Source organism: Prionailurus viverrinus, chromosome B1, assembly GCF_022837055.1.
Source record: "Prionailurus viverrinus isolate Anna chromosome B1, UM_Priviv_1.0, whole genome shotgun sequence".
Classification (NCBI taxonomy): Eukaryota; Metazoa; Chordata; class Mammalia; order Carnivora; family Felidae; genus Prionailurus; species Prionailurus viverrinus.
The window spans coordinates 28,271,087-28,291,043 of record NC_062564.1 but is presented as its reverse complement, the minus strand read 5'-3'; the positions used below and the strand labels follow the sequence as shown (position 1 = coordinate 28,291,043).

General features: G+C 45.9%; 1 protein-coding gene across 8 annotated transcripts in view; it reads right to left on the bottom strand.

Moving 5' to 3' along the window:
* The window catches only part of RBPMS (RNA binding protein, mRNA processing factor), a 173,708-nt gene that overhangs the window by 21,425 nt on the left and 132,326 nt on the right, over positions 1-19,957 (bottom strand). For 7 of the 8 annotated variants that reach the window (XM_047856503.1, XM_047856505.1, XM_047856499.1 and 4 more), the window contains one exon: positions 5,235-5,365. In XM_047856503.1, coding sequence (XP_047712459.1) covers positions 5,235-5,365 — 131 coding nt within the window. Of the gene's footprint in view, positions 1-2,304; positions 2,532-5,234; positions 5,366-19,957 lie in introns of those variants that run through there. The other variant, XM_047856500.1, reaches the window with a different exon arrangement.

Below are 19,957 nucleotides of genomic sequence, written 5' to 3'. Positions count from 1 at the left end.
AGAGAGGTTAAGGAACTTGTTCAGTCAAAGTCACGCAGCTCGTAAATGGCAGAGCCAGTGTCTGACCATGAAGCTCCATAGCCTTCACTTCCAACCCTTCCAAGGCCAGGCCCAGAAACAGTCCAGAAGCAGTGCTGGCCAAAGAAAGGGGGCTCTGTGCTCCTAAGTGGGAGACGCGTTCCCGGAGCTCACAGCGGGCCAGCCTGCCTGCCCTAGCCCGGCCTCCGGGGGGAGTTAAGCCAGGTGCTCCTAGACCAGAAAGCCAACCAAATCAAGAAGCAGACAAGGCTAGCACACTCAGGAGACAGAGCACCCAGGGGCAGTTTCTCCTCACAGTGTGGCCTTCGTGGAGCTGTAGGTTGAAAGGGAAATGTCAGAGGATTAATAGTTTCATCGATGTCTACAAACAATTTAAAGCCTTGGGCTGATCAGCCCCCAAAAGCAATCTCTGCAGTCCTTCAAAGCTGTGGTCTCCCAGACACTCACAAGCCCTGGACTGCAGGGAGACAGTAGCCGTTGGAGAAAGCCAGGCCTCGAGGGACCAGGGTCTCAGGTGAGAAGTGCTGATGCCATCCGGGAGGCACAGAAGCAAACGCCCCGAATCTCCCGACTCTTCCCTTACCTTTGGGAGGTTGGCCAGCCGGGTATGGTGCTGCAGCCCCTCCCATGGGTTTTGCTCACCAGTCCCACTACAGGACCAACCACCGTTCCGGCACTGGCTACTGCCTTCTGAGCAGGAGGGCAGAGGCTGAAGAATAAAGTGCCCTTCCTGTGGGAGTCCCGCCACGTGCCTGGGCAGGGCACGCCGCCGCCATGCTCTGGGGCCGTGTGCTCACCGGAGTGCACACTCACACCTGCCCCGCTTCCTAGCTCCCTCAAGACGCTCCCTCTCTCACGGGCCACGCATTTTAAATCATACCCCATGCCACACCAGCTGCCCTGGTGTCATCTCCACAGGGCACAGTGACAGAGGAGGTGCCTAACAAAATTTGTCTTCATTAAAAAGTTTCAAGATTCAGTTCTCAGAAGCTGCCTGTTGCTGCGGAGTCAATGCCTGGATACGGCGGTGGGCGGGCAGCTCTGGAGTTAGTGCCCGCACACCATCCTTGGCTCCCGTCTTCGCCCGTGATCTTTCTTCCGTTTGCCTGGGTCACTTTCCCACGGTCCATTTTCACATTGATTTTGGGTCTAACCTTTAAAGTATTTCCAATGTGTCACAAGGCACCTCCCTAGGGGCGTGTCTTACCCTGGGAGGTCTGTGTTGGGATGTTAAAACCTTTTGTTTACGTGCAGGTGATGGGTTCCAGTCGTAAGCCCTGTAAGATCTGCCGTAGGGGGAATGAGGCCTCTGAAGGAGAAACAGGTAACCGGGACCTGCTCTCTCAGCCCTACTTACCTGTAGAAGTTTCTGGCCCAACAACGTGGCTCTGGTCAAGGGTAAATGGTATTGTTTCTAGAATGTAATGAGAACAGTGCACTTTGTTGGCTTCCTCTCTGCCCTGTCAGCAACAAGACCCAATGATTGCTAACAAGCAAAACCGAACCCAGACTGATAAAGCGGAGATGTGTGAGTATGATGTGACAGGAATCACTATGTTCTTTTGAGAGTCTAACTTTCCTAAAAGCCATGGATGAAACCTCCCCTCCTGTTCACAGTGACTTACATAATATATTTAATACATTTCAAATACCAAGGACAGGGTGATCATGTCTAAAAATGTTAATGATCTTAGAAATCACTTGTTGGCTGCATCATTTCTACAACTAATAAGGCAGTACTGCAGCTTACAGTCCCAATGCCTTATGCAATAATGCTTCAGAATTGTGATTTGGTGTCAAATAAGCATCTTCAATTTAGACCCGGAGGCACCAGACCACAGATGGAAGCTGGAGTAGAACTAGAAGACGCAACTTGTTTTCAATGACACTTTCTGTCCCCTGGGTCCTCCTTCCTCTGGATCAGGGCGGACAGACTGGAAAGCACATCTATTTGCTTCAAACAGGCTTCCGATAGCCAACACACCATCCCCGTTGAAGCAAGATCTCCAGGTAGAGGCGACCCACAGATGCTAGAAAGAGAATCTTCCAATGCGCAGCTCTTGATGGTTCGGGAACCCAAGAAGAGACTGGCTGCGGCAGCAAGCCCTCGACTCTGGGCCAAGTCTCCCTGGGTGCTCTGAGGCCCTCTCCCACGAAGTGTGTGATCAGTGCCACGGCGGCCCAATTCTCCCACCATCTCAGAGATAACATCTTAGCTCCAAACTCGCATCATCATGAAAACAAAACGCTGCAGTCTACGTGAGATAATTTTTGCTCGGATTAAAATTTTTATTGAAATCTCTCAAATGTTACCAAGAAATAATTTTTGCAAAATGGGGAAAAGTAGCTAACAAGCAAATTCAACATGGGAGCTCCCTCTGCTGGTCTGCAGTAGGTTGGTATGTTACAAACACATTCCCAGAGACAAATCTAATTTGCTGGAGAAGTGGACAAAAGACAGGTGTGTTGGGCTTTGCCTCAGGAGAGAAACACTAGAAGAAAAAAAAAATCCAAGTCTCAAAACAGAGCACAACATTGCTAAGAAAAACAAAATAATATAAAAGCTTCTCCAAAGACATACAAGTAAGATCTCCAAACAAAACCAGAATCATCCACTAAGGGCATTGCTCCATTTGGTCTTCCCCACTGCTCTACCTCCAGTTAATAAAAATTCTCTCAGACCCTTTGGGTGAAGGTTAAGTTCTGATTCCCTTGTCTTTGCCTCCAAGTCTCTTCTTACAGGCTTCTCATCTACTGAGAGAAGAAAGATCCAAGGAGTCACTGGAGTGAGGCCTTTCCAAAATTGCATCAAAGAGTTAAGCTTTTGGTGAGCCAGCACTGAGGCGTGGAAAGAGCAAGGCCTGGGAGTCAGGTGACCTGGCTCCAGTCATGGCAGAGCCATTCGCAACTCTGGAGAACTCTCTCCATCTTCTCCAGTCTGTTTCCTCAACAGTAAAAGGGGCCAGACCTGCTCATCGGTAAAGCCCCTACCAGTTCATTCCATGATTCTCATATTGGACAAAGAAATTTAAATAACCACATCTGTTCACGAGCCTTTAGGATACAGAACCCAAGCGTCACTGGGAATGACTCCAAACAAGTTGTGGGGCTGAGCGCAAGGATCTCACTGGTATCAGATGAGAGTTCCACCAACTCTAGGACCGATGTGGCAGAGCCAAGTGGATTCCAGGTTGGGAAAATCTTGAGATCGAGGAAGAACTCACAGGGGAGGGTGCCACCATGGGCAACACATCCCGTTTAGTCAAATGGTCGAGTCACTGAATCTTAGCACTGTCTCTCCCTAACCTTTGTCACAACGGCATGGGCTTTCTAATCTCTTAAGACTCTTTAGTTCCTTCTCCCACAACCCCAGATATACTTTGGATTTCATCCGTTACATAAAGGGCAAGTTACCCAGATGTTAGGGCCCCAAAACTACCATTCCCAGTCCTTTCTGGCCAATGTCAATTCTTGCCTTTCCCAGATAACGGTGAAAGGCTTTGTTGCTGATTAACCAAAGCCATCAATATTCAGATGACTCCACAAACTTGGCACCATTTCATAGTATTAACATTTGCCTCAACTGTCCATCTGTATTTAAGCACTCTAGCAAGAGGAACGAAGACTTATCCATGGATGATGGGGGCGGGCCCACAAACAGAGGGGCCTCTTTGAGTTGCTCCCAGTCATCGACAAAGTTATCCCTGAGGCCACTACGAACATTTCGAGGACTCAGCAGAAGATATGTCCACTGGCTTAAGTTTTGTCCGTTCTCGCTCCTCTGCTACCTGCCAGGAGACCAAGCACTGACACAGACAAAGGTGGAAGCAATGGCAGGAAGGGAAGAGAAGGGAAGGGGAAGCAGAGAGCACAGCTGATCTGGATGGAACCTGGGTCATCAGTCTTAGGACTGCTACTACCAGAAGTGATGCTCTGTGTCCGGTGCTCTCACCACCACCATCTACTTTTCCCTCACTACTGGTACTGCTTTCTACCTCCCCTTCCCACACCGAGGGTCACCACACCGGGTGGTGCCTGGGTCCTCTCTCCGCAGTCTGCTTGTACAGGCCTGGGCAGCTGGGTCGTCAGCATGTGCACAAAGCACTGGTAACCCTGCTGGAAGAGAATGGGAGCATAGGCAGCCACCAACACTCCTGACCCCGTGGCCTGTGAGGATGTCAGCTGGGGGACCGCCCGTGTGTGTTTTATACAACACGGTGAATTCTGTACAACATGAAAGAGCTGTAAGTCAGAAGGAAGAGTACTCTGGGAAGCTGTGTATTTCATCCAGCCTTGTAAATAAACACAAAACAAAAAGACCCCACCTGTCTGTCTAGGCCAAAGCTTTTCAGAAACCAGGCTTTCCTGCTTTTAGAAAGAGTTCCACGTGTGCTACGACAAATGAAATCTATATTCTCTCTTGCTGTTGATCGTCACTCTGAACCCGAACATTCATTACTATTACTTGCACTAGGAGCAAAACTAAGAGCAAGATTTTTTTTCCAGGGGAAGAGGAAGGTTGGTATGTAGATAGTAATCTTTGTGAAGAAACAAGGGAGTTTATAAAACTCAGGCTACTCTTCACTGAGAAGGAGTGGGTCAGATCAGAGACCTTTACCTTGACTTGTAATTACATTCTCAAAACTACACTGGTACCTCCTTTTATACAGGGTTTCCTAAAAGTGGAAAGAGGAACCCTTAATCTTTCCTGTAACACATGTAAGACAGCACGCGGTCTTCCTGGAAGCTCCCAACTTTCCCCTTTGGTCACTAGACCTGAGGGAACACGACAGCAGAGATCTCTCAATACACAGGTTCACACTCAGACACGTAAGTCCTGCGACAAGTGGACACCTCCGTCTGCAGCCCTTCCGCACAACCAGGCACACACGACTATGGTCTGGTGACGCCCTCTAGCTGGCTGGGCCCAGTCTCTTGTGTGTGATAGGAGGGTGAGATCATTAAGGAAGAGAGAGGTGTCATTTGGGGCAAACATCAGGCAGTGGGTGATATCATTGCTGTCAGATGATCCCCAAGTCCTGGAGTGTCAGCTTGATTGAGAGGGAATCATTAATCTCCTGCAGGTGGGTCTGTTAGCTTGGATAGGTGTTAGTTGTACGGTGTGCTCTGGGGAACCGGGTTTGAAAGGACCAGTGGTGGAGTGAGTGAAGTCGTGGCCGATGGGTATAAATTACCTGGGCATGCAGTGAAGCGGGATAGGTGAAAGCAGGAGGAGGTAGAGCAGGCGCTAACTCCGCTGGGTACAGAGGGTACGGGGCCCACACTTCAGGGCTACTGGGGTAAAGTGCAGGCACTGTGAGCTCATCTGCAAGAAAAGAATAAGGGAAGAGTTAGTGGTTACCAAACAGCTGCTTTCAAATCAGAAACAAAACACCAAATAACCCCGAGCCCCAATCGATGTCAGGAGTCAAATTACTCTCATTCCTTTAATAACCTGCTGGTTTTGGTCCCCAAACTCTAAGCAAGGGAATGGTAAATACAAAGTGAAAAAAGGCAACAGGCATCTGCTGCCTGTCTGGCCTGCTGAGATGTCGGGCCTGGGCTCTGCCCCGGACACTCTGATGTCTTTCCAACTGGAGCTGGGGGAACACAAGAACAGTGGGGATTTCCTGCACAAAACCGCACACGTGGCCCTCCGAGGAAAAGAGGAAGAAAGACAACTGGTAGGAGATATCCCATGAAAACCCACTGCAGAGTCTCTGAGAGAATAATGGCTTACTGGCAGGACCCAAACAGACCTGAACTGTAGGACTTCTCTGCTTAGAAGTGTAATTACTACTAACCGGTAAGTCATGATCACCAAGCATTACCCATTTAACACTCAGAAGCACAGAGCCAGACGCTGTGCCTACAAGACATTTAAAATGTTAAAAATTCAGAGAACAGAAGTGAAAAAGGCTGGAGTATCCTGATTAAAGTTAAGCTCCACAAAGATGCAAATTAGAACATTCACAGTCACTGCTTACACAAACTATATTTTCTAGGAAAAAAAAGTGAGTCATGTTGCCAACTGACTGGTCTCAATCTGATTCCATTCAGGTCAAGCCGCAGTTTGCCAGATTGAAGGGCAAGTGCCCGGGGCTCAGAATGTATCAGGAAGCAATCCATTAAAGTAACAGCAAACACATGAGGGAGCGTCTCAGCAAAGGCAAAAATAACATCAGTCAATAGTTATGAATCTGGACTCTGTAAAGCAGCAATCTCAGTATGTGCTTTTATCACCTGTCAAAATCTGAAATCAAGTAGGCCAAGGATGCTACCCAGGACTGCTGAAGGAGTCAGGAAAAGGTGACTTATAAAGCCATTAGAGACTCTGCCATTCAGGACTTTCCAGAAGTCTAGAGTGCACGTGACCCAAGGTCAATCAAGTCATTTCACTCCTTCCCACATGGAAGAAGTCACCCTAGCCTGCTTATTCCAGGTCTCACTCATTCTCACCATCTGCCAAAACTCTGGCTCTGGGCAGGGTTTTTAGTGTGGGAAGGGGGCTGGAAACAGAACTTCCCTGAATGTGATGTGGGAACTGCTGTACGGAGCAACCGGAAAGCAGCAGAGCCTGTAGGTGCATGTGAACCTGGGGAGTTTTTCCACAGCTGGCCAGCATGGCAAGAACTTCTGAAAAGATGGAGATTCCAGAGCTTACTAGGGACTATCCATTCAGAAGGCAGCCTGTGGATCTCGACAATGTGGAGTGCTGTAACCATGGCTGGCCGGACTCCCCGAATCCCTTTCTCAACAAGGCAGTTAAAAAAAAAAAAAAAAATGTCCTCCTCAGGACTTAGTGATGGGAATACAGACTGTTTGCATATCCAGGCTGGAAAGCCTAGCTCAAAGAGTAGACTGATATTATTTGAAGGGGATAACAGTAGCATGATAAGCCTCTTTAAAATGATCAGGTCTACACCACCTATTTCCAATTCTAGGGTATGTAGGTGTCTGAAGCTTCTGTAAGAAAATCCCTAACAGAGGGATTGGGAGAATGCTTAACAGACCTCTGTGTTTCCGGTCATGATGAGACCATATGATTTCCATTAGAGCAACTCTTGTGGGAGCCCCGCTTGTGGAAACTGTTGCCAGAACCCATGCCTCGGATTTCAAACAAACAACCATTCTCAGGAATGGCAAGCTATTATTGTTGTTGTTGTTACTGTTATTTCAGCTACCATGCTATTTTAAGACATTCTGAGCCTTTAAAAAAAGAAAAAAAAAAAAAAAGTCAAGAAAGTCTCAGGACCCAGCACACTAATGTCTTAGCCCATGCTTGCTCAGTCCTACTGTGACAGCAGGAGACTCTAAATGCCAGCAGAGAGGAGCACGCAGGGCCTGCAGCCTGATGGCAGCCCTTCTTCATCCTGTTGCCTAATAGGAACTGGCCAAGTTGGGGGTGAAAGTTTTAAAAATGAAATGTCTTTTATGATATCTGATCCTAGAAATGGGGCATAAATTCAAGCACTCCCACGGAATTAAATAAAACTTTTTTTGGCAAAAGCTATCTGATCCTAGAGAGAGAGATAGTGGAGATAGGGGGAGTCAGGGTTTCAATCTCAGCCTTGACAGATGGGATTTATGATTTCCAGACATTTCTACATTTTTATCCTACAGCATTACTTCCCACTGGGTCTAGACTGATGCTCGCAGACTATTCACTGACCCGCATCTGCACTAAACCTAGCCCAGAATGGGACATTTGGAAACAAAGTCCCCAACCCAAAGCTGCTGACAGTACAAGTCAGGTAGTGGAGTGAAGGCCTAAGAGAGACTGGAGCGAACTCACATTGGATAAATCCCGTCACACATCTCACCACCCTTCCCTTCTGCCCTTGTGACGCAATCTGGAGTTACCATAAATGTCAAGAGATGTGCAGCAGAGTGGGCTGGTCGGGAGGAAGATGAGCTCAAAATGTGCCAGTGGAAACGCTCTGAGCTGGAGGGCACTGGGGAGAGGAGGAGTCCTCAAAACCAAGTGCCCACCGGTTGGCCAGTGAGAGCTCAGGAAGGCAGGATCCAGCCTGCACCCCTGGCGCCAGCTCTGAGACTAGCACTTAGTGTGTAATAATGCTTGGTAGACTTAATGGGGCCTGGTGGAAAACTTTAAAAGCTGCTTAAAGATACACCACTGTTTTCTTTATTAAAGCAAAACTTAGGAAATATCCATAGGAACTAGATCTAAAATTTCCCAATCCTTCCAGTATTTGCCACACTAAAACAAAAACCATGAGCAAAAAGGAGGCTTGAACTGGAACACATGTTACAGAACAGTAATTTTCAAAGTTCAAAATAAAAGCAGTTGGAACCCTTTCTTCAAACTAACTTTCCCCAGAATCCCTTTTTAAATAAAGTGTAGTAAATTTTGGCTGCCTTGGTGGTAGGGTAGCTGGAGGACTTCAACCCCCATGTCTGTCTCCCAGGTACACCAGGGTTCCAGAGAACACTGAAAACTGCTGTTATAGCTGTGCTCACCCATGGAACGGTTTTTAATATAAGTTCCTCTTGGGGCACCTGGGTCGCTTAGTCAATCATCCAACTTTGGCTCAGGGCATGATCTCTCGATTCGTGAGTTTGAGCCCCACATTGGGCTCTGTGTTGACAGCTCGGAGCCTGGAGCCTGGAGCCTGCTTTGGATTCTGTGTCTCCCTCTCTCTCTGCCCCCTTCCCTGCTCACACTCTGTCTCTTGCATTCTCTCAAAAATAAACATTTAAAAAAAAAGAAAAAGTAAGCTCCTCTTCCAAGTCTGAAGACTGAACTCATTCCTGCAGCTCCTGAAAAAAACCCACCGGAGGGAGGGAGGGCCATGAGCAGCCGGAGCAGGGGAAGAAACAAAGAACACTGGGATGACTTTGGGAATGACTGGGACAGAACCAAACAGGCTCTCCTAACACAGACTTCAGTGCCTGAAGTGCTACTTTGGAATGCTGAGGGAGTCCTCAAGTGAGCGTTTAGGGCCTCACAAAGCACAGAAAAATCTGACCCAGGAAGTACAGGTGAAATGAAAGGAAGAAAGGTGAATAAGCCAAGTCAAACTATTTACTCCTTCCTCCGTGCTCCCAAACTTTATCTTCATAGCTGCACTACGGCACCCACAGTGCACCCAGTCCTGTGAGTCAGTATTTCTCAAAGTATGGTGGCCACACCAGCGGCATCACCTGGGAGCTTGGCAGAAATGCAAATTATTAGCTCCAGTACAGACCTACTGAATCAGAATTCTGCCCCCCCCCCAGGTGAATCTGATGGATGCCTAAATTTGAGAACCACTGATACAAGTTGCCTTCTTGCCTTTCTTAATGGATCAAGATGCTTGAGCCAAGTGTTATGCATGTTGCTCTCAAAGAGCTTAGCACAGTACCTGCTACACAGCAATTTGTTTAATGAATGGATGAAATACTTCGAGAGAGAAGATGCAAATGAGAGCAATGATTGTGGACTTGTTCTGTGAGAGAAACTGGAGGGTCAAAGCAGATCCAGCCTGACAGCACCTGCTTGGCTCAGAGCCACTAGTGACAGAGCAATATAGGCACGGTGGGGACAGCTGGACCAGGCTACGGTCACACCTGTGGCAAAGCAAGCCCTCACAGACACGTACATTTCACTAGGATGCTGACGAATCTCTGAAAACCCACATACTCTCTCTTGGCAGAAGAGGGTAGTAAGCTGAATTTGTATGTTCTTTTTGGTTGCTAATGTGTGGTCTTGAGAAAATTAAAACAACTGAATAGACAGGTTTTCCATAGCACAAGCCCTTCACACACACAGATGAACCAACAAAGGTGCGGGCAGCAGCAGGGGAGCAGATGGGCTGGCTCTAGTGGGTTTCACCTTCCTGAGTCACTGCTGATCCTGCTCAACTTAATAGGATGGGAAGGCTGAAAAAAAGAGAAAGTTTGCTGCCCTGAGCCCATTAGGATGACCACGGTTTGGCAGGGGTGGGGGGAGGTGGGTAGAGAGACTCCCCTTGACTACATAGGCTTTTGACCCCCCAGTGAGGGGAGGGATCAGGCGGCCAGGGCTTTGTGTCTGGGCCTAATCCGACCCTCTGCTGAGAGGGTGATGGGTCAGTCCTCTCCCATTACTCCAGATCCAGCAACATCCTTTCTCCTTTCGCACCTCTGAAGGATACAGTTGTTGAGGGCTCACAATATACATCTGAATAAGCCTTTTTTTTAGCATGAGAATATACAACCGGAAAAGCTCAAATTGTATTCTGGCAAACAAGGACTAGAAACTTCCCCAACTCCATCTTCCAATCCCTTTGAAAAGAAAAAAAGAGCAGTGTCTGACAGAGGTTTAAACAAAAACAGCTAATGAAGATCATCTTGTCTGCCTTTTCATTTTGGATGCGGAAACAAACATGCAGAAGGGCGAAGCTTCCGGTGTGAAGTCACACTGAAACAGATAAATATGAACTGACTCTCAAAAACAACAGAGAGCAAGAGGGACGCGGATAATCTTTGATGGACTTAACCTGAATGCAGTTGAGAACACAAGGTCCAGGAACTTTAGGTCAGTATTTACTCCGCCTCTTGGATATTTTTACTTGGAAATATTCCACGGCGATCTCATACTCAACATGTCTGAAACTAAACACAGTCCCTCCCTCCCAATGCCTGTCCTCTTCGGTTCCAGATTTCAGTGAAAGATGCCAGTCCGATGCCCAAGCCATGGTGACCTGGTAGTCCTTCACCAAGGCCCCACTGAACCCGTCCCATCAGCCACTCTCTTAACTACCACCACCGGGTTACTGAAAAGGCCTCCTCACAGTCCTCCTGGCAGTCACGCTGCAGCCAGGACAACTTTGAAAACACAATTCTGCAATGTCACTCTCCTGATTAAAACCTTTCTGTGATTTCTCCTTGCTCCCAGGACAGTGTCTGATCTCCAGATACCACGGCCTAGAAGACTGCATATGATCTTGCCCTCATCTGCCTTAGCAGACCTGGCTCTCACCTGCCTCCCCATCACGGTCTAGGATCATTCTCATTGCTGGACCGTGCCCGCTCCTCCCCCACCCTCCAGGCCTCGTACACACTAGCTCCCTCTGCCAGGGGCATTCTCTCCTTTCAACTGCCTTAACCTGTATTCTTTCTTCAAAGGACTCTACTAAGATGTCACTTCCTTGGGTGGCAGGGAAGGAGCACCTTTTCTGTGTTCTGCTGCATCCTCTGTCTCCCAGGCACAGCACTTACCTCCAGGACTGCATGTTCTCACTCTCTGCTCACCCAGAGCCTAGCACAGTGGATCACAAAGTATCAAGAAGTCAACCACTTGCTCTATACTCGATAAAAACAACAGAGAAAAGAGGATGTAACTTCTACCTTGCCCTTCAGAAGAGGAAATGATCAAACTGTAGGTTAATTCAATTCTATGTGGGAGACAAATATACCAGAAGAGAGACACGAGAGGATATAAATGTGACTTCTTAAATAAGATTACATTTCAACCCTGTTTTAATAACACGTTGTATTTGCATACATTTTCATATACAGCTAAGAGGGTGTATATCCATTATCATTCTGGATACTCATCCAAAGCTCTGGAGAAAAGGGCAGGAACTCTATTCAAGGTCTCACAGCTAACTCATAGTGTCTGAACTGGGACCAGAATCCCAGTCTCTTTGTCTTATGGTTCAGGCTCCCTTCCATACAGCATCCTGCCCACGCCCCCCCACACATACCACCAGTGGTGGTGGTGACAGGCCTTAGAGCAGGTGTGGTCCTCATCTCTAGTTTTTGGCATACTCCGTTTACTAGAATAAACCTAAGCAGAGTCCTTAAGGAGAGCCTGCCTGATAAATGAAGCCTTGACCAGAAAAAACCAAAGGCTAAATATAATGACAAATTCCATTTTTGATGAAAAAAAAAAAATCAAATTTGAAAGAAAAAATAAATCAAGGACTCCCATTCACACGTATCTCACAAGTAGTTGGTCCATGTCTGTTAAGTAAACCCCTCAAAAAATCAGTCTTCCAAGGCTCTTTTGTAGACTATCCTAGCAGGACACACTCTTCTCGTGTCAGGGTTAAGAATGCAGCATATGCCAGCTTCGGTGGCCCGGCACACTAACTAGCTCTGGCAGTGGGTTGAACAGTGTCCTCCCAAAATTAACATTTACCTGGAAACTTTTTTGAAAACACGAATTTTGCAGGTGTAATTATTCAAGGACCTTGAGATGAAATCATACTGGATTTGGGGAGGGTGCTAAATCCAACGACTGATGTTCCTATTAGAGGAGAGGACACAGAGAAGATGGCGATGTGAAGCCGGAGACAGAGACTGGAATGACGTGTCTACAAGGCAAGGAATGCCGAGGACTGCCAGCAGCCACCACAGTTGGGAGAGGCATGAGAGGGTCTGTCGCTTAGAGCCCTCCAGGAGGAATCAGCACTGCTGACACCTTGATTTCAGACTTCTGTCCTCCTAAACTGCAAGAGAATTAATTTGTTTTCAGCCACCCACTGGTGGTAACTTACTGTGGTAGCCCTAGGAAACAGTTCCCAGAAAAGGTCACATACTTTCACTGGCTCCCTAAGAATTACAGAAGTGTAAAGGAGGAATCAAAAGATTTGGTGAGAAGCTGAAAGGATGTCTTCAGCACCACCCAGCACAAACCACAACTGTAATTTTTCTGCTCTGCACACGGAGCTAATTGTACTAAATGCTCGAGACACCAAGAGTAATCAAGTGTGTGCTCAGGTCTCTTCTACTTCTATCTACTCTCTATCATGGCCCTTGGCAACTTCCATTGTTTCAACTGTGAGTTTTGTTTAGGATAACCCATTAATTGACAGCTTTGATGCCCACTCCAGTGTAGACATTCCAAACTCATCCAGCTCAACTCATCCAAAAGTGAACTGTCACTCACAACCAATTTCTCTTCTCACCTCCCCACATTTTCCTTTATCCCACTTATTCAGCTTCAAGGTCTCCTTCATTTCCATGTCCAGACAACTGCTGAGTCCTAATAACAGTAAAGATGACAAAGATACTAACAACAGCGACAACAGTAGTAACAGAGCAGTAGCTAATGCTCACCAAGCACATTTCGTGCCACACACCGTGCTCCTTGTGGAAGGTAGGAATATTCGCCCGTTTTACATGGCAAGGAAGCAGAGGTACACAGAGGTTAAAGAACCGCCACGTGACTCATAGCAGGTGACAGACCCAGGATGTGAATCGTGAATCAGTCATCTTTGTCCAGAATCCAACCCTTCACTTCCCGCCTCTCTATGTTGATTGCATTTCCACTACGCCTTACTATCTTTTTTTTTTTTTTTAAGTTTATTTTGAGAGAGCAAGCGAGCGTGAGCACGTGCAGAGAAGGGGCAGACAGAAAGGGAGAGAGAATCTCAAGCAGGCTCCAATTCTGAGGCTGAGCTCTGATGCGGGGCTAGATCTCAGGAACCATGAGATCATGACTTGAGCACAGATCAAGAGTCAGCCGCTTAACTGACCGAGCCACCCTGGGGCCACTACCATCTCATCTCTTCCCTTCCACCCCTGCTTCTATGACCGAACTGCAGGTTCTCACCTAGACTGATTTAGTAGCCTTTTGACTTTTAAACTGGCTTCCTGCTAACTTCCAGTCTCCCCACTCCACTTTTTTTTCCTCTCGTAACACATATTCCTGCAGCAACTCTTCAAACCTGCAGGAAGGCCAACCTAGACCCACAAAATAAGGATGCCAAGGAAATTCCAAAATCAAGTTGGTCTTGATTCAGCTGGCCCAGCGGCCCTTCTCCTCCGCTTAATGATTTTCTGTCATACCTCTGAGCGGTCACTGCTCTCAACAGTCCTGTTCTTTTGTTACTGCCCAGCTGTTCTACGCCAAAAAACTATCCAATATAATCCGTGGTTTTAAAAAGATCTGATGCCTGATCTGAGAGGTGGAGGGAACCCAGAGCAGAAGCAGGAAGAAAACTTCCTCTGGGGACTTACTTTAAGTCACTATCGTTATCTACTCCCGCTGGATACTTTCATTCGTCTTCCTTCTTGAGCAGTGCAACTGCAGGGATGAGGGTGCCCCAGCTCTTCCCCAGGCAATTCCCTTCCCAGACACGGGCAACTGAACTTGGAGGGTATTTTGCCAGCCTCTCTGAGACCATGGATTTCTTAACAACTGCAATCAAATCTAGAGTGTAACAGGAGCTGCACTTCCAGAAAGTGTTGGTTTTATATTAACAATACAAAAACATTTGCCCAGCTCCACTCTGCTAGAGACTTCGCTAAGCTCCACGAGGCTGGACCACTGCAGCTGTACTCGCTAGTGTACCCTTTCAGCGTCTGACACAAAGTAGCCATTCAATGAACACTTGCTGAATGAATATACTCTCCCTTTTGCATAACATACCCACTCCCCCTCTTTCTGTCCTGTCAGTTGAAGTGAGTCTTCTCCCTCTTTTGTTGCTGAAACAAGAGCCTCTTCCATCTATGGCAGATAATTTAGATTATAAAGGGATTTCAGTATCGTGCACATGAGTGGTAGTGTGGCTAGTCAATGGGGTTGTTTGCATATCAAACAGGAATAAGGATATTTATACAGCACGTACTTTGTGCAAAATAGTTCACAGACTTGAACCTACTTCTTCTCCACAACATCCTTCTGAGGTAGGTACTGCTATTATTATCTCCATGTCACAAATGGAGGATGCTAAGTGATTACGTGACAGGCCCAAAGCCACACAGCTGGGAGTGAAGCCATAATCTGAATACAGACCATGTGGCTCCAGAGCTCCTGCTCTTAACCACTGTGCTAAAATGGTATGGGGCCCCTGGGTGGCTCAGTCGGTTGAGCGCCAGACTTCGGCTCAGGTCACGATCTCACCTCACGGTTCGTGGGTTCGAGTCCCGCATCAGGCTCTGTGCTGACGGCTCGGAGCCCTGGAGCCTGCTTCGGATTCTGTGTCTCCCTCTCTCTCTCTGCCCCTTCTCGGCTCACTCTCTTTCTCTCTCTCTCAAAAATAAGTAAATGTTAAAAAAAAAAAAAGAAAAGAAAAGAAAAAAGAAAAAAAAAAAAAGATGGTGGTTTTGCCTAGCCAAACACCTTCCCCCAAAACCATAAAGCTTAAACTCTTAACCAAGTTAGAAAAGACAGGTCACTACCCTGAAAAACAAAAGAGAAAATATTACTTCAGGGTGGATGAATATATTAAGAGGTTAATTTTGAAAACATGGTAATTCTGATCTGCTTTTCTGGGCCATGACAATTATGTAATTAATACTTAAATTTATAAGAAAAGCATACCCTTGAGGTGATTTTCACTTGTTTTTACAAAAACTAGCTTAAAGACATGTGTATATGTCTATGTGTACATGAGTGCCGAGTAAAGGAGAAAGAAGCCAGGAGAAACTGCAGGTCCAGATCACAGAGAGGGTGTATGAGAACCATCGACAACCTGTGCTGTACGGAGAATCCTGGAGGGCGTAGGAAGGAAGAAAAAGAAACTTCTTCCTTCATCTAAACAACAGCTAGCCTTTTACTAAAACTTCCAGTTGCTACTCACCATTTTTGGTAAGGGAAGAAAGTTGAAAAGGGAAAAGTATTTTCAAGAACATGGGGAGGGACAGGTGTCTTTTTAATGAAACAGCTACTTGGACAGAGGTCCACTTAGTCTGTGAAAACAGACCACCTACAAAACTATCTTACTAAACCATAAGCTCCTTGAGTGCAGGGCCTGGGTCTGTGACGCTCACCACTGTATCCCCAGGGCCTAGCACAGTACATGTTCTAGAGCAGACGCTCAGTTTTTAATTAGTGCTGTTAGGCGTAAATCTTTGAGATAAATTCTTAGAAAAACTAGGTCTAGGGGCACCTGGGTGGCTACGTGTCTGTGTGTTAAGCGTCCATGTCTGCTCTCAGCACAGAGCCTGCTTCAGGTCCTCTGTCTCCCTTTCTCTCTGCCCCCCTCCAGCTTACGCTTGCTCTCTCTAAAGAAAGAAAAAAAAAAGCAAAAAACAACAAAAAAAGAACCTATGTCTAAGGTGATAAGCATTTTTAAGAACCTTGATAAATCTTACTGTGCTGGACTGTTTCAATATTACCTTCCCAATAAAAACAGATACATTTATACCAACTTTTAAATATGACAACATTGGGAATTATCATTAAATACAAAACTAAACAAAACCCAACAATTTTATAAGCAAAACATCTCTCCATTATTTTGATGTGTATTTCTTTGACAGTTAACAAAGCCGAACTGATTCTCAGCTGAAACAGGTACTGCCTAGAGAAGTCTTCATTAAGGCATGTTGCACTCTTGAAAACCCAGGATGGACCACATATCCTTCCGATAGCTCCCTTAATAGTACGTGTGTACCTTGATCACTGCCCTCTATCACTCACACTGAAAATGAACTTTCTGTACCTTTCTTATTCCCCAAATTGTAATCTCCTACCCCCAGCACCTAGGTTTAGCACACAAAAGATATTCAATGACGTTTCTTAAATTTAACTGATATTACCAAGTGGCTGCAACTTCTTACACTATTCAGGAGCATGTAAAATTGAGAAACGTATAATCAACCCAATGATTTCTAGTTTAGCGGCACTGACTTTTAAGAAAACGTCAGTTTATATCTGTACAGGTTCCAGTCTAGATAAAAAGGCAGAAACTTGAATAACTTGTCACAGCTATCGGTTTTAAAGAGACTGAAAATGACTTAGGGAATGGAGTCAGAACTTCAAAACCTACCTTGGGGTACAAATAACACAAATCCAGACACACAGAAGCATTGTGGCCTATGGGCCGTGTGAGGGATTTCTCAATGGAATGTGTGTCTGAACTGAGCTCCTGCTCTATGAGCCAAGCAACTCTTTTGGTTCCCGCCATCTGTGTTCGCTGGCTGGCCTCAGCTATTTACCCTTGATTTATGCACGGCTAATGTCGACAATATTCACAAACCATTGGTAGAGCATGATGTACTGGGCTGCAGAGACTGCATAGAGATGGGTGGGCCACACTAGCAAACCTGTCATCCCTGCTTCCACCTTCTTGGTTTCCTCATGTCAGAGCAATCCTGCTCTACAGTCTGTTCTGAAAAGAACTGTGAGTTAAACAGTGGTGGCTATGTCAAAAAATTCCAAGCATAAATTTTACAACACATGAAAATGTACCCATCTTCATGGGAACAACAACAAGAAATAGGCACTAGCTTATGCTAACATTCTGTATTCCCAAGAGGCCTTTCCAATCACCAAAAAGAGCGAGCCCACAGACTAAAAGGTGTCAGTCCTATGTGGATGATAAAGACCCACTGAGGTAAAATGCCATCATCTCTAGATATGGATAGCTGAAAAGTTCTACTGCTCCTCCTAGCTTCTCATGTGGTACTAAAATTTTGACTCCTAGAAATTCAAACTGAAATTACAAGTATAAGATCAAACAAATCAATTAACATAGAGAAGTTATGTATGTCATTTATCATCTTCCTGACTGTGGTGGTAGGAGCACTCTACTATAATCACCACCAGCACGGCCACCCTACCCATCCCACTGTCCTGGCTGTCAGTGCACTGAGAATTATGCAGCCAGAGAATCCGACATGGCCACAAGCCAGGGCCATCGAAGCCAAGAGGAGTATCGTAGCCAAACTGCATGTGTACTAAATGTAAAAAGTCCAAGGCATAAACATGTTTTCCCAAACTATTCCTGCCCCAGCCTCTAAATGGTATTTGGAGGATATAAGGAAGACACAAAATAACGAGGACACCTATTGCTCATGGCATCATAGTGATCGCTATTTGAAATATTTTAAAAGTGACCTGAATGCCCAATCATCACCACCATTCTAAAGTAAGTCTTCCTTACTCAGGATCAGATGCCCGAGCACCACAATGCTGATGGCTATGGCGGAGGCTGCTAAGTGTTGCTGTGTGCCATGGTGTTTTAAACATCTCTTTCAGGGAGGCTAAAAATCCATCACTTAAATCTAGAAAGTCACATATTGCCAATTACTGTGAACTATGAAAAGCCTATAGGAACAAAGCCATCAGTAGACCCAGAACTTCCTGCCTACAGGTAACAACACTGCTAGCACACAGAAAACTCAGAAACGTGTCCTTTTCCATCTTCTCCAAAATCCTCCCTTCCTTTGTTCTTGGTTTTATAATCTGGTGCGTCAGATCAAATCCTGAGTACAAAGCAAAACTTCACTTGTAGAAACATCTGTTGCTGTCTAAGAACTGCTTCTCTTCATCCCCTAGGCTTTCCGAGGTGACACGGGTTCCAGGGAGGACAATTCAACCTGACACTCTGTGATAGAAATGAACGATGCTTCTTGACAGTACTGAACCATGAGCCCATGGATGGATGAAGAAACTGGACAGGCATTACTTAAAAAATAACAAAGAGAGACTAAGCAGGGCACCTGGGTAGCTCAGTGGGTTGAGCATTGGACTTTGGCTCAGGTCATGATCTCACAGCTGATGAGTTCGAGACCTGTGTTGGGCTCTGTGCTAACAGCTCAGAGCCTGGAGCCTGCTTTGGATCCTGTGTATGTCTCTCTCTCTGCACTCCCACCCCCGCTCATGCTCTGTCTCAAAAATATATAAACATTAAAAACAAAGACAGACTAAACTAGTTCTTAAATGCAGTTCAGGGCCAGCATAGATGAATAAAGTCCACTCTATCCAAAAATTTAGTCAGGGCTACTTTCTCTCAAAATTATACCACCTCTTTGCAAAGAGTATTTACTAATAAGTACCTACTGTGGGTCAGATGCTGGATGAATACCATCATCTTTTATTTCTCCGGCCCAAATTCGAGGCATTGATGCTGAGCCACAGAAGGACCTTATTCTCTACAAACCTGAAACGTAATTCTTACTTAATTGCATATATCCAGTGATCGCAGGGTAGGTGGGGTGGGGAGCAGAAGTTATACTTGAGGAAAACTATGTAGAGATGGAACTCCTTATTAATTTCATAGTGCAGGCTATTAGGAAGATGTGATTTGTCATGCAGAAAGTGCTGGAAGAGCTGTAAACTTCAGGGAGTCAGCAGATGGTCACTGAAAAGAAAATTTGACAAGAGAAGAACAAATGACCTTTTTGTGTCAGAATGTGTCGCATGAGGTAATTCCGGAAACGTGGTGAGTAGTGACTCAGTAAAGTCTCACCTGAAAGTCAAACCTGTGTTTCTCCTCTTTAAGGAAGTCTTTTAGTTGTAAATGTTGCTGGCTGCACAACTTTGAGCAATTTACCCAATTTCTCTGATAAAAATACAGACCATCACAAAGGTTCATCATAAAAAGTCACTGAGAACCTGAGAGGCACAGAGTAAGTGCACAGTATCATACAGTGTTTGTTAGCAAATAGCAGTGGCAGTAATCAACACGAACATAGGAAAGGAGGGGAGGACACATTCTGGGGGTGTAAATAATGTTATCTATGCAATAGGCAATCTATCCTTATTACAAGAAAATTCCTTGGTTCATCAAATTGTCTGGGGCCGTACCTGCGGGAGGAGGCAGCAGGGAGTGGTGCTTTGGAATGTGTGCCCTCAGCCACTTGTTTAACTCTGTTTTCTTCCTCATTCTTTTGTGCCTCGTATTTACTGTTCAGCTCATTTTACTAGGAATGAGTTGATGACCACTGGAACCTAAAGGTTTAGCTATAAGGCATTTCCTTTTTAATTTTTTAAATAACAAGTGCTCTTTTTTCAAGAGCAGAAGGCTTCTTTTAAAAAGGAGTCTCATTGTCCTTCAGCTTCTCTAAAGAAATCTCATCTGTTCAAAAGACCCACTTAACCTGGTAAGTAAAAGCAAAAGCAGCCAGGTCAAGTACCTTTGCAGACCGATCTAGACTTCCCTGACCACTCAATGCCACTGGCTGCCAGACTTCCAAGTTCCAACAGCAGCTCCAGGTGTTGATCCATCTGAGCCCCCTGACTGGCCAGATTTTCCCT